The sequence below is a fragment of the Thunnus maccoyii genome, chromosome 5 (assembly GCF_910596095.1).
Source record: "Thunnus maccoyii chromosome 5, fThuMac1.1, whole genome shotgun sequence".
Classification (NCBI taxonomy): domain Eukaryota; kingdom Metazoa; phylum Chordata; class Actinopteri; order Scombriformes; family Scombridae; genus Thunnus; species Thunnus maccoyii.
The window spans coordinates 33,832,758-33,848,662 of record NC_056537.1 but is presented as its reverse complement, the minus strand read 5'-3'; the positions used below and the strand labels follow the sequence as shown (position 1 = coordinate 33,848,662).

The window sequence follows — 15,905 nt, the reverse complement described above, 5'->3', positions numbered from 1 at the left end:
TAGGGCCTGTAAAAAGCCTGGACTTCCTTTGCGTTGTGATTCATAGTGATTTAGTAGCTTTGTCCAGTCCAGATGCGGTTAATGCTCTCAGAAGTTAGTGGATATGGCCTTGATAATCCTGATTGTCTGTAAAATTTGATGTTAACCCAGTGTGAGTCATATGTTATTGCTTTTACTATATGCAGTCAGACATCAGTGGATGAATGGATCACATCTGAGTCACATCTGGAAAAGAGTAACCCTTTAACCCTTTCAATCTGACCCCTGTCAACCCTGTCTTTTCAGCTCACTGAACTGCTTAAATATGTTCCCACAATACAGTAACGGCTGTCACTCGTACTGTTCCCTGCTCCTTATATTTCAGTGTCTGTGAGTGTGTGTATGCATGCACACACACTGATAGAGGCAGCTGATACCTCAAAGAAGGAGACAAAAGAGAATCATCTGGTGCTGAACAACAACGATGGGATTATAGACTGAGATTAAATCCATCAGTGTTTAATCTGCTTCAGTGTCTCAACCCTCGATCCTGACCCTCCACAGCAGAAATCTTCTACAATCCTTTGATATTAATCTTAAATCAATCAGGCAAGTTACTGTGGGCTGCAGTCTTACTTATAGTCTCAGCAAGGAGAGGGGTGGCAGTTTCAGTGGGATAGAGAAGCTTTGAAACAGGCTATCAGAGACAGGACTTTATTCCTGATTCCCCTGTTAAGTATATGGATGATATTTTAGTTATAAGCCTTGGTGTTGTCTTCTTTTTTTGCTCCTCTTTTAATTTGCTGTTTATGTCTTATGTACATTTCCATAGTACAGTAAGAGTCATGTCAGAATCGCACACAATCTGCTGCTGTTAGTTTCTATTTTTAACAAAAATACATTTTCATTTATGAATTATTTCTGGTTGCTTCCACTTTTAGTGTTTCTAGTTTTTTGTAGTACAGACCATTCCAGGCTTTTCAGTTGTTACTCAGTATTAAAAGTAGCAGCATCAGTACACTTGTAAATAGTTCTATATGTAGTTTCACTTGTAGTTATAATAGTAGTTCAAAAATCATTAGTAGTCAAAGTTTTAGAAGTAATTGTACTTAGAGATGCAGTGTGTAGGATTTGGTGGCATCTAGTGGTGAGGTTGCAAATTGCAACCAATTGAATACACCTCCCCTCACCCTCCCCTTCCAATCATGTAGGAGAACGTACAGTGGCCACGAAACTTGCGAAAATGTGAAAGACCCTCTCTAAAGGCAGTTTTTGGTTTGTCCGTTCTTGGCTACTGTAGAAACATGCAACATGGCTCTGTGGCAGAGGACCCACTCCCTATTTAAAAATAAAGGGCTCATTCTAAGGTAATGAAAACACAACACGTCTTATTTTCAGGTGATTATACACTAATTGTATGAATATTATATTCTATATCTGCCAAGTCCATTCCGTTAGATGCCACTAAATTCTACACGTTGCACCTTTAATAATACTAGTAATAACTGTAGTTATGTTGACAGTTTTTGAAGTTTTAGAAGTAGGTGTTAAAGTACTTTCCAGGAGTTGAAGTAGTGGAATCAGTAATTGCAGGATTCAGGAAAGTCTTTTATTACATATCCCACTTTTCTGACCATCTCATATTTTGGCGAAGTCAAGCTGTCAGCTAATTGTTGATGAAACTGCAGAGAGACAACTATGCCAAAGTGAACAAAAAAAGAGGTACATACAAGGTGAAGAGTGGAATTGGAAAATGATGTGAATACTGTAATCCAAATATTGATAAAGACCCCCTTGTACATACAGTCAGAGTAATAGATCCAGATATGAAATATGATACAGAAAATAATATTTTTGGAATGAAGTGTGTTAATGTCACCTCAAACAAGAAATAAGAAAAATATTCTGATGTGCTGTTCTACTTGATTAGATTATGTAGATAAACCTGTGATGGTGCTCTACGGTAAATGAATAATCCTCTTTCCCTTTAGCAACCTTTCTTTCTATCTACTTCTCCTCTTTTTTTCCACTTCTCCCACACCTCTATGTGAATGAAGGTGGCCAGCGGGTCATCCCTGCTGTAGGTTTCCACAGCCAACTCACCAAACAAAATGTTGATTTTCATCTATTCTGCAAAATCTGCATTACAGTGATGTTTCAAAAAGTCATTACATTATCACTACAATACTTTCATTCAACTTACAGTTGGTAGGTTTAGGCATCTGAAATACTTGGTTGTTGTCATTGGTAAATATGAGCCATCAATGACTGCCGTTATGAGGCGGGATGGGAAACTTGGCCTCTAGTGTCACCTTTATTTGTCACTGTACTGTATGAACTTGGCACTGAATGATGGCAATGGTTCAGTATTTTTCCTCAATGTAGTACAGCTTCATATACCATCAAATCTATGTTCTATTGGTATAAATAGAATAATGTCCAAACTTTTGGTATTAACAAGGCTCAAGGTTCATTTTAATTCATTTTAAATGTTAAATTAAAATAGAACAAGTATATAAAAGTATCACTAAAGAAATTAAGAAAGGAAAAAATATATTGTATTTACAAGAAATACACAGTTACTTATACATTATATATACACACGTTTTTAGACTGTATTTGCAAAATAAATGTAATATGCAAGTTACAGTGCAAAAAAAAGTGAGGTAGTAAAAAAATATGAAATGCACAAAAATGCATAAAAGATGCTTTCAAAGATATTCCTTTATTCAAACATATTCTGGTAATATTAAAAACATCAACAAAGTTAACTGTTTTGTAGATGTGTGAATACATGATGTTTTACTGTCTGGGTTTTATAAGTCTAATGTCATTCTTGTTTGAGACATATTCAATCTGCCATCTTGTACTGCAATAGAGGACCACAGTGGAAATAAGCCCTGGGGCTTTTTTTGTATTTTAATCCTTGACAATTTGACCAGCCTGCCATGTATGTTTTAAATTTTGTCAAATAAATATATCTTTCCATCTATCTAACTTTGGCATCGGTATGAACATTTGCTACATGCATAGCTCTAAACATTAAAAACCACACCATCTTCTATGTTTTAATTATTATTCACTGTTATTTATGACAGAAGTGTATTTGAATAAAATGATAACTTTGGAAGTAAATTTTTCATAAAAATCATTTTAGACTGAACATGTTCTTTAACATTTTTTTTAATATATCTCAGAGATATCAACATATGTTGAGGTCATAAAGAACTGAAAGATAATAGCACTGTTGGAAACATATGTACATTTAGGGACAAAGGCAACATAGGACTTTGTTATTATCGTTATGTTCCCTCAAAAACAAAACCCCCACATCATGTTCAGGAATACACTTATCTTGTGGGGAACTGGCCAACATGTAAACTTAATGTTATACACTTAGTGTACAATATAGTTATACTATACTATCCCAATATAGTTAGGCTTCTTTTTTTAGCTAAGTGTATTGGACAGAGCTGTTCAGTAACCATCTACATGATTTTTCACTATAACTCGATAGTTAGCATGAAGCTGACTTAAATGTAACAAAGTTTTTGCATTAGGCGTACAAACACTCAAACTAGTGTATGCTATACTATGAAACAATTGGTAGGATTTTGTATTGTGTCACCCATGTGCACGTGCGGGTACATGTGCATTCTCCTGCTGCATGCATGACAAACCAAACAGGGACACAGTCATAAAAAACTGTTCCATAGCACTAGAGGTCACAAACTCCACAAGGAATGTTTAACAGTTATCAGGCAGATCTCCTAGATGGAAATACTCCTTTAAATGATGTAACAAATTCAGTATAATTATAAATGTACAAATGATTAAAGGTTGGTTTTATCTCTTTCTGTGTTTCTTCTTTAAGAGGATGAGCCTGTAGTTTTTGCCACCAACTCCCTTCAGAGGCGTAAAAAGGGTCTGGGTCTAACTGGACTCCGCACCACCGGATCAAGTTCCACCCACTCAAAGAGCAGACCAGGCCTTATGATTGGCCTACCACAGAACTTCAGGCAGATCTCTTCCATCATTGATGTGGACATCTTACCTGAGACACACCGACGTGTACGTCTCCACAAGCATGGTACCCACAAACCACTGGGTTTCTACATCCGTGATGGGGTTAGCGTCCGGGTGACACCACAGGGTGTAGAGAAGGTGAGATTAATCATTTCATGTCAACCTACTTCAATGTTTCAGATAACATTGCACCTTTCAAGGTTACAAATATCTCTTATATCTCTTAAATGAATTGAATGCATTATCTCTGATTTCCTTAAAACATTCCTTGAAATATTCAATATACTCCGCTAAACAAAGGAAATGTGGCCTGGTGAAGAGCTGTAGCATTGTGTCAAGGTCCCCCTTGAGCTCTGCCCCACTGTCCCAATGACAAAAATACACAGAAATGCCAATCTATAGTTTTACTGTTTCAAGATTCCGTATAATCAGCCTTTACCTTGATTTGACCCCTCCAGTGACTTTAAAATCCCTTTGAATTAATACGGGTCAAATTGGACCCAGAACACCCTCTATGTACAAATATTAATACCAGCTGCACAAAAATAAATAATTTTGAAATATTTACATTTTTGTATATTCTGGGCCACTTTAGGAGAAGTCACAAAATTTCAGGTTTAAATAATGTCATTTAGGGTGTTTTTACTGCTTTCAAATGTCAAGATGGGTAAATTTTGACCCGAACAGTATGTAAAGGTTAAACACACATACATTGTCAAACAACAGATGGTTTCCCTCCTGACTGAAGCAAGTCACCGTCCCTCATAACTAGCCTACAGTGCCAGGGGCCTGAGAGATGGAGAGACACAGTGATCTTCTCGAACAAAGTGGCTCAAAAGTAGGCCAAGTTAAAGAAACCACTGAGTAACAGTAATGTAACGGGTGTTGTTGTCAACTTGACTACTGCACCGTCTCTCCTCTGCCCCGCCTATGGTGAAACAGAGGAGAGGAGAGAAACTCAGCGTGACCATAAATGACAGCAAAACACAGTAAAGATTCTGACACTTAGCTGAAATGAAATAACATAAATAAACATAGTCTCTACTGCGTTTTGCTGTTATTTATGGTCGCGCTGAGTCTCTCTCCTTTTCTCTGTTTCCGTGGGAGAGCTCAGCGGATCAGAGGAAGTACTTGAAGTACTTGAGGTGATGACAACTACACTTGTTACATCACTGTAATAATGTGCAATAAAAGTTTCATGGGTTATAATAAAATAAGTGTATCTTAACCCAAGTTGTGAGTCCTTTTCCCCAAAGTGAGTCTTGAGAAAGGGGGGTTATCTTATATTGGGGTCGATATGGTATACCAGCGCAACCCACTTGCACATGTTTTTCTTCACACAGAATAATTTTTGATATCATATGCGATCAAAACTGTTGCACTGTACAGCCCTGCATTTATTTTTTTTATGTTCTCTTTGTCCTTCTCCTTGCTCCTGTAGGTTCCAGGGGTGTTCATATCCCGTCTGGTACGTGGCGGGCTCGCAGAGAGCACAGGGCTGCTGGGAGTTAATGATGAGATCCTGGAGGTCAATGGTATCGATGTAGCAGGAAAATCTTTGGATCAGGTAAATATAGTGCCCAAAATTGACCTACTTGGGGACCTGCCAAGCACTGCCAAAAGTTAAAATGTGTTTTTTAAAAGAACAACTTATATTAAAATACAAAAAATTACAACATTAAAAAAATATGAATGAAATATGAATAGTATGATCAGGGAAAATAAGATAAGTTAATCTAGTAAAATGATAAAAGCACATTTGTAGAATTGTGTGGTTTGTTTTATTTGTATTTAATTGCAGGAAATGTTGAGACATCTATTTATGGATGTCTTCCAAGCAGTTTAGGGAGGTGTGAATGTCCCTAAGGGTATTAACAGGATCACAGCTGAGATTTACAGTAGCTGTGAATCATCTGTATAAAAGTGAAAACTGACGCTTCTTGTGGAGTTTACCTCAGAGGAAACATATGCTAAAAAGACTGTTAATGTGGCAGATATCCACTTGATATGACTCGAAATAACTCAGACTGATGAAGCCCCATATAAGCTTCACATCAACTTTTAAACACATTTTTGCATAAAATGACTGTGTGGACACACTGTGGATTTTGTTCTCCATCACCATCATTGAAAGCACACTGAAGGGCATCTTTTAATAGCCAGTATGAACAGAATGAATGATTACAGTGACTGCTCGTATGGACACCTGACTTGTTTTAAAACACACTTGAAAAACCTGTCCTTTAAATTTGAATGAACTGTTCTGGACATGTGTGTAATAGTGCACAATTGTACTTCACATCATATTGATCCAGACAATAACCACCTGCAACTGAAACCTATCACATTGGAGTAAATAAAATGAAAGTATAATTTAAAATGTGGTCTAGTATTTTGAGCATCAACATTGTAGTACACCACTGGATTCAAGGTTTGTCTACTACAGACCTGACATTGTGTACCCAAGACCTAAGCAATTTGGGAGGAGACTGAGGTGCAGAAGAGCAGGGGATTGTCATTGGGTTTGAAATTTTAACAGTTGACGTGGCTTTGAGCTGTCTGACAGGCCAGGAAATTCACCTCCTACCATAAACAGTGGGAACCTTGCTTGAATTCCATTTGGCCAAAACATGGCCTCAGGGGCAGTGAACAGTTGTATACTAGTCAATTTAATCTGTTACTGTTACTGTTGGCTGTGTGCCAATTTCACGTTCACTGTCATTTCTGTAATCTCACCACAGCTGCTACTGAGACACGTTTCATAAATTCTAAGACATTAATAACATTTTTTGCAGTGTTAACTAAAGTGGATCTTTTAATGTGAAATCATTACCTTAATGTTACCATCACAATAGTGATTCTCCCATATTGTACTTTTCACATTTTATTTTCTAAAATATTTTTTAGTTCTATCGTAATTCAAAAACAGGCAGCAAAGCCTGCCTGCAACATTGGTCAAAAGGGTGATTTGATGATGATCCTAATAAATGGACATCAAACACTAATAACAGTTCAAATTAAATGTGTTTTTCCTGTAAATTACAGCATTTCATTTTACTGAATTTAAGAACAGATCTTAGCATTTTGCCATGAAATGTGGAGGATGTAATAAGCCACACAGTTTAGCAATGAGACAGTAATCCAGACAGACGGATCATTGACCAACACAACTATACATTTTGTAGGGCCCACATGCCTTGAACCCCTGGAACCATATCTGATTCCAGTGTTTACCCTATAATAGTACAAGCCTGGCGGGCCGCCAGGTCAAAAAATATTTTTTTAAATGCCAAAAATAACACCAAATATCCATTCATTCAGAAATCAATAACGTTTGGGAGCATCTGAGCAGCGCTGTTTCGAAACGTGAGTCAACGTCTGTGTCATTGCCTGGGAAAATGCAGGTAGCGTAACTTCTTTTAAGGAATAGGGCAGTATGTAAGCCAGTGAGTGGTTAAGCGAGAGAGCGAGCGTCAGAAATGTGACAGTGAATGTGAGCAGAGCAGAGGAAAAGGTTAGCAGTAAGGCCGTATTCAGAAACAAATCAGGCGGTGCAGCGTTCAGCCTCAGGGTCAAGCAGAGGTGTGTGCGGGTGTGGGCATGTTTATTTGTCCTCCAGAACGTAACCGCTGTGAAACAATCAGAAAATAACTCCCCCCCCCCCAGAGCTTAGAACATCTTTTTACCATTTCAGGTGACGGACATGATGGTGGCCAACAGCCACAACCTCATTGTGACAGTGAAACCGGCTAACCAGAGAAACAACGTGGTGCATCGTGGGAGTAAAATGTCAGTGGGCAACTCTGGTTCAGTGGGCTCAGCTGGATCTACAGGCTCTGCTCTGTCACATGACTCACCAAGCCCCGCCTCTCAGAGCAACCCCATCACTGCAAGGTTTGACATGGACATGGACTATTTTTTGCACTGAATCTGCTCATGAAAAATACTGAACAGTATGTCGAGCCAATTTTGTACCAAGAAAATCAACTACACATGGACTGAAAAGTAGTCAGTGTTTCCTCAGAATAGCATATATGCCAGGGTGTAAAAGCCTTTAAAACAGCACTGAGACCATTCTGACCCAGGATTATAAAGACAAAAATAGACACAAGCAGCAGCAGGAAAGGTATGAGGAGATTAAAAATGAAATTAGTGTGCAGTAGCAAAAAGAGACCAAGGAAATAGTTTGTATTTATGTAGAATTACACAGAAGATCATGTACCATTATAAACATCTTCACTGCAATTCCCCCTGATGGCCAGTCAACAGGAATTTGTAAAGGCTGGCACTAAGCAGTTACACATGTACAGTAAGTGCTTTCCATGTTTCAAATACTTTTTAGAGTCTGCTGGAATTTGTAGTTCTTTCATCTGGCTGTCTGCATTATCATTTGCATAATGTTAGTGACCATTATTAGGCAATCAGTGTAAACACAATCCTAATTCGTCTGTTGAATACCTGTTGAATAGGAGGGATAAAATGTAAGAGTATCAGACTGTTCATTCATAAGTAACTGTTCATTCTTCCCAATAGGTCCCACAACTAAAACCAGAAACAGAATTCCAGCACATTATACTTGAACCCAAAGTAAAACATGGTGCATCCTGCATACTATTTAACACATCAGTTCAAACTGTTGCAGTATAATGTACAGTAGGTTCAGGACATTCAGCAGACAACCAGTATTAATCAGCCTTACATTACATTTGTCATTTAAAGAGGCACTAATCAATATTAGTGCAGCAATGCTGTACGTCAATCTTGTGCTTTAGATCATTTTTGCAGCACAACACATTTGTTACACATCTGCATCAGACTGTAATTTCCTGATTGAATGTTTCTATCTTCATAATTTTCCATTTCATCTGTTGTTACCACAGCAACAGCATTGCTGAGGGTGACAGTGATGATGAAGATGATGATGGCGACCTCATTCTAGAGAACGACTGCCTGACGCCCTACGAATCTCACCGGGTAGCCAACAGCAACAACACTAACCTCAACAGAGACTCACCTAGCAACAGGCTGCACAACTCCACTGTGGTTAGGCCCCTCACACAGAGCGTCTCGTTGCCCAATAGCTTTGGAGCACCCCTGAGTGACAGCTCCATGATGATGTCCAATCACAACGGAAACCCCGCCCACACAGCCAGTAGCAGTCAAGAGAGTATGAGAGAGGACGGCAACATAATAACACTGTAACCATGACAACACTGAAAGCAACACTGTAACAGTGAGGACTATGGAATGTTAGAACCATGGTAACCAACCACAGAGTGCTGTAACCATGACAACTACAGACGACTGTGCTCCCGGAAACCAGATAGCAGACTCAAAAGCACCTTTATCTTTTAACTTGTCTTTTGGTTAAGGATGAACCTGGAGTTTTTGACTTCCTTGACACGTTATGACACTTACAGGACTGCAGAGATACAGCTTCATGTCCCATGCTAGCCAGGGTGGATCATGGGCTTCCATCATCTATGGGCAACGCTAACTTTTTACATCTGCAAAATATGGTTGAGGTAATGTATAGAGCTGAATTGTAAGGTTCTAGAAGCAAAAATATCATTTACTGTCAAAGGAGGGGAATTATTTAAATGCCATAATGTATTAACTGATCAGTGTCGACTTACTGAGAGCAAATTGATTGAGTAATAATGTAAATGCTTCTGTAAAAGCCATAAGTCAGTTTGATGTCAATGTATGTAAGAAATCATCTTTGATTCACAAATTGCTTGTGAAACCTACAAAACCTAGATGAAGTTAGACCAGTCAAAGACATTATTACCAACTTCAGGAAAGTTGACTTGTTGGATACTACAACAGATTAATAGAACAAATACCGTAAAAACATGTCTGTGGCGGTGCAACAAGCAGCGCAAGCAGCGCTCTGACAGGCTGATAGATTCCTGTCTGTGTGGTGCACAGATAGAAACAATAAGGTGGGAGGTTAAATCAGATGAGGCAGTGCAAAGCCAGTTTTTTGGTATTTTGGTGAAAACTGGGTCTTAGATGTTGTGCTAGACCAAAATAGACATCTCAAACTTACATCTGTTTCTGGGCCAAAGTCGTTCTTGTTGGTTTTATCATCAAGAACAAACTAAAACCTTGCTGGAAACATGCAGCAATAGTGGAATAATGCTTAAAATGTAAATAAACTATTTTAATCAAACACTCTTCAACCAGTAGATGTGTTTAAATTGACATTCAAACAGTCATACAGTAAATCAGTCTGCATTGATCTATAAATGAATTTGGGTGATTCTTACAGTATCTGTTGTCCACAGATTGCAGTTCCAGTGCACATCTCACTTCTCAGTTGTCATTCTTCACTGACTCAGCTGTTTCAGAGCCAAGAGACCAGTGTTGCGATTGGCTGAGAGTGTATTTATCAATCACCACACCCTCTGATCTATAATCCTCCTCATCTTTGCACATACATGGTCTGTGTGCTCAAGAACTACTGCTTTGCACTGACCGTTGCACTTGCAACATGAAAATAAGGCCCTAAAGGAAGGATAAATCACATAACACCAAAATATATACACAGCAGAACAGAGAAAAGTGTTCAGAAACAGTTCAAAGTGACAAGAAAGGGATTCAGTGATATTTGCAATACTTAATTATTATTTTTTGTAATTATTTAGATTTTTCTCTCCTAATCAGTTGTCATACAGTTATCATGATTCATCTCATTGGTTTGATAAGAGGCTTAAAATCTATATAGGGATTTTCTGAAATGTGTATAAATAACATGACTGGGACATTTGGTTCCATAGTACACATTACTGAAAAAAAGATGACCAGCTCTACTATATTGTTAGACCAAGACCTACCTTTTTACAATCTGGCATTGTAAATATGGAAACACGATTGCTGTGAATCACATATATCAATATTATAATTTTTAAATAATTTCAGCAACAGTTACTCAGGAAAAAAGGATGAGAAGCAGATGGAAAGGTGTGTTAAATGGGCGATGCAGATACACAGTGATTATCTTTGAAGATTTTCTCACAAAATTTAAGAGTCTGAGAATCAGAGTCATCAGCTCCCCTGCGCTTCTCAGCTAAGCAAACTATTCACATGCACATGTAACAGTGGACTAAGCAGAAGTTTCTGTTTTGGGCGGGCCAATACAAAAGTGGGTGGGCCATCTTTTTTCAGAAAAACTGACTTATTAAAAGAAGAGGAAAAAAGAACAAACATAGACAAACTGAAAAATGAGCAACCAGTTTACTTTGCAACATTCTGCATCACAAAGGCAATAACAGCGAAACACTGCCTATCCAACATCCAGTCTGTAAAGGCTGTACACAGCAGTAAAGACAAAAAGCGGCAAAGTGGCAACTCAACGTAAACCCAAATAGCAAAGGTGTTAACTAAGACAGCAGTTGCACATGTAACATTTCCCTTGTGCATTCATTATTGCCTACAGCCATTGTTGCCTCAGTACTGGTCAGCTCATGAAAAACCAAGTAGGCACGTCAACAGTGACAACAATGGCGGAAAGTTTTGAAGACAAGTTAAGAGACCAAGTTCTCCAAGTGTAGCCATGTTTATTTTTTACATCACGCTTCTCCCTCTTCTTCTTTGCGTTTTTTGGCGGATTTTACATCATGTAAATCCAGAAGTTCTATTTATATCCTTAGTTCTCTGGTGTGCCCTCTAGTGGAATCTTCCAGGAACATGCAACATACATAGGCAAGTATGTGAACAATAACCTTACGACACAGCTGGTCGTCGACACTAATGCGTGGTTAAAAAGTAACTGTATCTCCAGCCTTACACCCAGGGTCTGTTTTTGCTGGACCAGCTCACACACGACAGAAAAAAAGTATTACAGCAACACAAATGGGCCTATAGACCGCCAGCCACCTGGGGGCTGCAGTTCCCCCAGCACCCCTACTTCCCGTGGCTATGGGTGAACCCGCATCAGGCTGACCGGGAGAAAGTGCCGTACCGCCAGGGAGAGAGTGTCCAGGCTGACCTCGCTGTGGGCTGATGAGTCTGGTGGACTCAGTCGATGGAGGTGGTGGCGCTTCTTCTTCCTCAACTTTTTTCAAATAACACATTAGAACTTTGTTTAGCTATTGTTGTAGCATTAACATTACATCGCCTTAAAAGCCAGCTAGCTGGCTGAAGGCAGCTCAGGAAGGTCAGCGTGTCAGAACCAGAGCAACCAATTACATTCCAGAGACTTCCTACGACTTATCTCAACAGTTTAATCAGAGGACAAATTCAACACACAAGTCAAGTCAACAATAAATCCAGTTAATATTTATTTATTTCCATATATATATGTTTTATATTTATTGTTACAAAACATATTTTGATCAAAGTTGGCTGGGTGGGCCAGTGAGTAATGTGGGTGGACCAGTGTCACCCAGGCCCATTACTGGCTACACACCTGACATGTACACAAACACACTGAACCAGTGGGGAGTGGGGGTCAAAATAAGGAAATTCCTGTCATGTCAAACAGTCTGAGAGCAGTGCAGTATGGGACACAGAGTGCTCTTTTACTCTTATCTGGGTCACATAAACCTGTGCGTGAGAGTGTGTGTGAGGCCATGTCTTTGTTGTTGGAGCACTGGGGATATTGCCTTACAGTCATAAATGTTGGCTGGCTCAGTCACACACTGCACTCTTTCTTTACTGTCCTCTGTCTCACATTCAGCTTTCAATCACATCAAAATAATTAACAACAATCAAACAATCCAGTATTCTTTCTCAAAATCTTGGCCTGACTGTCAAGCATAATCATAGTGTCAGTACTGTTGACAAAATATTAGCTTACAATACATGCATTCACAGAGATACTGAGATGGGAACCATGCTTCTTCATTTAAAGTCATAATATTATACAATGTACAATAGAGGTTGTACAAATGGTTATAATGGTCATAACCACATAATTGTGCTCAACCACAGTTATTTGTTACAGCATATTAGTACATTTTTCATTCATGTATCAGACAACATAACCAGTCATAATACCCTAATAGAAATGTTATACAGAGCTCCAAAGTCTGCCAGTGTTCAGTGCCATGTTGGTCTAATTCTGCTCATAACAGCCCTGGGGAAGGTTGAGGAAAATCCTGTTTATGTTAGCTTGACCTTGAGTGAAGACATAGAAGCCATTTAATACACTGAAAGAAGTGTGACTTTATTAAAATAAAGTAAATAGTTATCATTTTAAAGTAGCATTTTAACTTTTAAGTGCATACTAATTCACCAGTGATTCAAATAGGTCTGGTGTCGTGCTCACTGATGGTTGTTTCCTCTAGTTTGAGAAACAATCAATTAATCAGATCTTTGTAGGTAAGATTAAGAGTGAAATCGGCTTACTGTCTAGCTACAGCCATGAGGAGTACAGACAAAAAGATGGCTGCAAAAATGATGAGATGTTGTACAGGTTGTTGTAGGTCAAAAAATAATAACTCATAAATCAACTTATTTCTTTGATCATTTTGAAAAACTGCTACCACAGCATCTGCGTGGAATGAAAATGACGATAAATCAGTGAATAGTGATTGATTAAAGCAAAACAAAGATTGTCTCCTTTCAAACAGAAATGAGCTGAACATGAACATGATGTTAGGCTGACAGACTTACTCATTGGATTAAGTAAAATCTGTGATGAACAGTCCTCATAGGAGAAAAGACAAATAACTAATTTGTGTTACAGCTTGAGCTTTCCTAGAAGGCAGAGCAGCCACTGAGGCAGAAATTACTTACTATGGACTAGCTAACATAAACTCTTAGTGGAAAAATAGCCTACATATAATTAAAAAGTTAAAAATGGACATTTCTACAGTATGGTTCCCTTTTATTGGTTTATTTCACAAGTATTAGTTACGTATTTACATTACATAGTTAGTATGGAGTCTGAATATTAGCTACTACAGTATATTATTAAAATGTAATTAGGTCAAAGTCACAAATGTTAAGACTTTGCATTCTGCAGTTGTTTAAATGTTGTGGGGAAATATTAACAGCATTTACTGTGGAGATCACACCATTCTCACTGAAGGACATCCAACTATAGAGACTTTAAAAGATCACTGTATATAATATAGACAGTACTTGTTCCTAATGGTAAATGCCCTCAGACTTTTCTTCTCTCTCATCCTTTTTCCAAAAGGCTTCATTAAAATGTTTGGTAATGAGAAAAACTGGCCTTTGAGGTGTAAGGTGTAACTTTACGGTTAATTTGAGCCGCTGTGTCCCGGATGTTTGGGGACGTTACAGAGGTTAGGGATAGGACAGTTTAATGCTGTCTATCAAAATGCTACTGGCAAACAGCTAAATACATTTAATTAAGTCCACTGTTGCTGTTCGGCAGCCAGAAAAGATGAAGATGTGCTCCTGACCTGATTATATGTTGTCAACGTTTTGATGTCAACAACTGCTTTATGCACACACACACACACCCAAAACATACACTTTTCTTTTTAATATATCTTCATGTGAAAATATAAATGTAAGATTATGAAACAAGGGAGATTTTCATTACCTGGGAGAAGTTTTTATGTAAGAGAACATTTTATATGTGTAAAATATGGAGAGTATTTTTCTTATTCTTGTACTTTGAAATTGTATATGAGACAGGGGAGCTGATACAAGCAGTTTGTGTGTGCAAGATTGCTGAATGTGTTCACATGCACACAGTGTTTGGTTTATGTTCAGAACATTAATGATAAATGAAGGAGGTCTTTTTCAGAAATTTCCATTTCCAGATTTAGGTAAAACATCAATTCTGCTTTAATTTGTAATGTATGCATGTCAATAGATGCTGTGGAAATACTGAAATACTCACTAAAAATGAACATTGGACATTGGTGTGCATGTCAACGCAGTCAATTAAAGTATCATGTTAGGTGCTAATCATGGCTTATAAACAACATTTATCCTTGCTTTTATATAATTATCTTTGTGTGTCCCTACCAACATAAATAGGGGTTTAAATATAATAAGGCAAACACCAATCTATTGTAATGGTCATATTAAAGTGGCAATCTCAAAGATGTCCAAAGATTTTCATTTAAATAAATGTCTGTTAAGTCCCTATCTTTCGCTGAATAAGGTAACACAATGGTGATTGGGCCTATGGCCCACTGATGACAGCCCTTGCATTTGCAGTATTATCAAAGAGTATGATTATTAGGAACTGGGTGTCAGCGGTGACTTTCCCACAATGCATTCAAATCAGCTGACGCAACAGACTCGCACTTCATTCGTTTGTGTGTGAAGCGGCTTATCTTTGTAAAAGCTTACTCTTTTTACTGGTGAAGTTTTATTGCACATACAGTAAGTGTCTCTCCTATGTTGTACTGTGTGTGCATCACACACAGAGAAGGCTGAGTCCTGCCCCTCGCTGCTCCTCAGAGCAGAGGAGAGGAGACAAAGTAACACGGTCATAAATGACAGCAAAAACACAGAGTCTCACACTGAGCTGAAATGAAACAAGTGCGCATAAATTAGGTAAATAACATAAAAAAACTGTCTCTGCAGTGTTTTGCTGTCATTTATGGTCATTCTATATCCTCTCCTCTCCACTGCTCTCTTGTGTTTCAGCAAGAGCTCCTTGTGTGTGTGTGCTGCACACACAGCAGAGCAGAGGACAGTGAACCAGGTGAAGTATCCGAGTTGGTGACAGCTACACTTATGTTATTGTAAGTGCAATAAAAGCTTTGCGAGTAAAAAGCCAATAAGAGTAATTGATTAATATTATCCGCACAAAAGAACACACCTGCAATTACCACTTATTGTCATATGGTGCCACCAAAGTGAACGAAACAGAGATCTTCGAGATTGCCACTTTAAGGCAAACAATTGCTGGATTATCAACAGGAGCCCATGGCCCCTGGGTCCCCTTAGCATGTTAATCTGAC

At 38.4% G+C, this 15,905-nt stretch overlaps 1 protein-coding gene across 1 annotated transcript in view; it reads left to right on the top strand.

The window, feature by feature from the left end:
• Positions 1-15,465, top strand: part of pard6a (par-6 family cell polarity regulator alpha) — a 41,490-nt gene extending 26,025 nt beyond the window's left edge. The window contains exons 3-6 of the mRNA XM_042412356.1: positions 3,854-4,143; positions 5,447-5,572; positions 7,700-7,899; positions 8,886-15,465. Of these exons, the coding sequence (XP_042268290.1) occupies positions 3,854-4,143; positions 5,447-5,572; positions 7,700-7,899; positions 8,886-9,207 (938 nt within the window). The 3' untranslated portion in view covers positions 9,208-15,465. The remainder of the gene's footprint in view (positions 1-3,853; positions 4,144-5,446; positions 5,573-7,699; positions 7,900-8,885) is intronic.
• Positions 15,466-15,905: the final 440 nt, after the last annotated feature.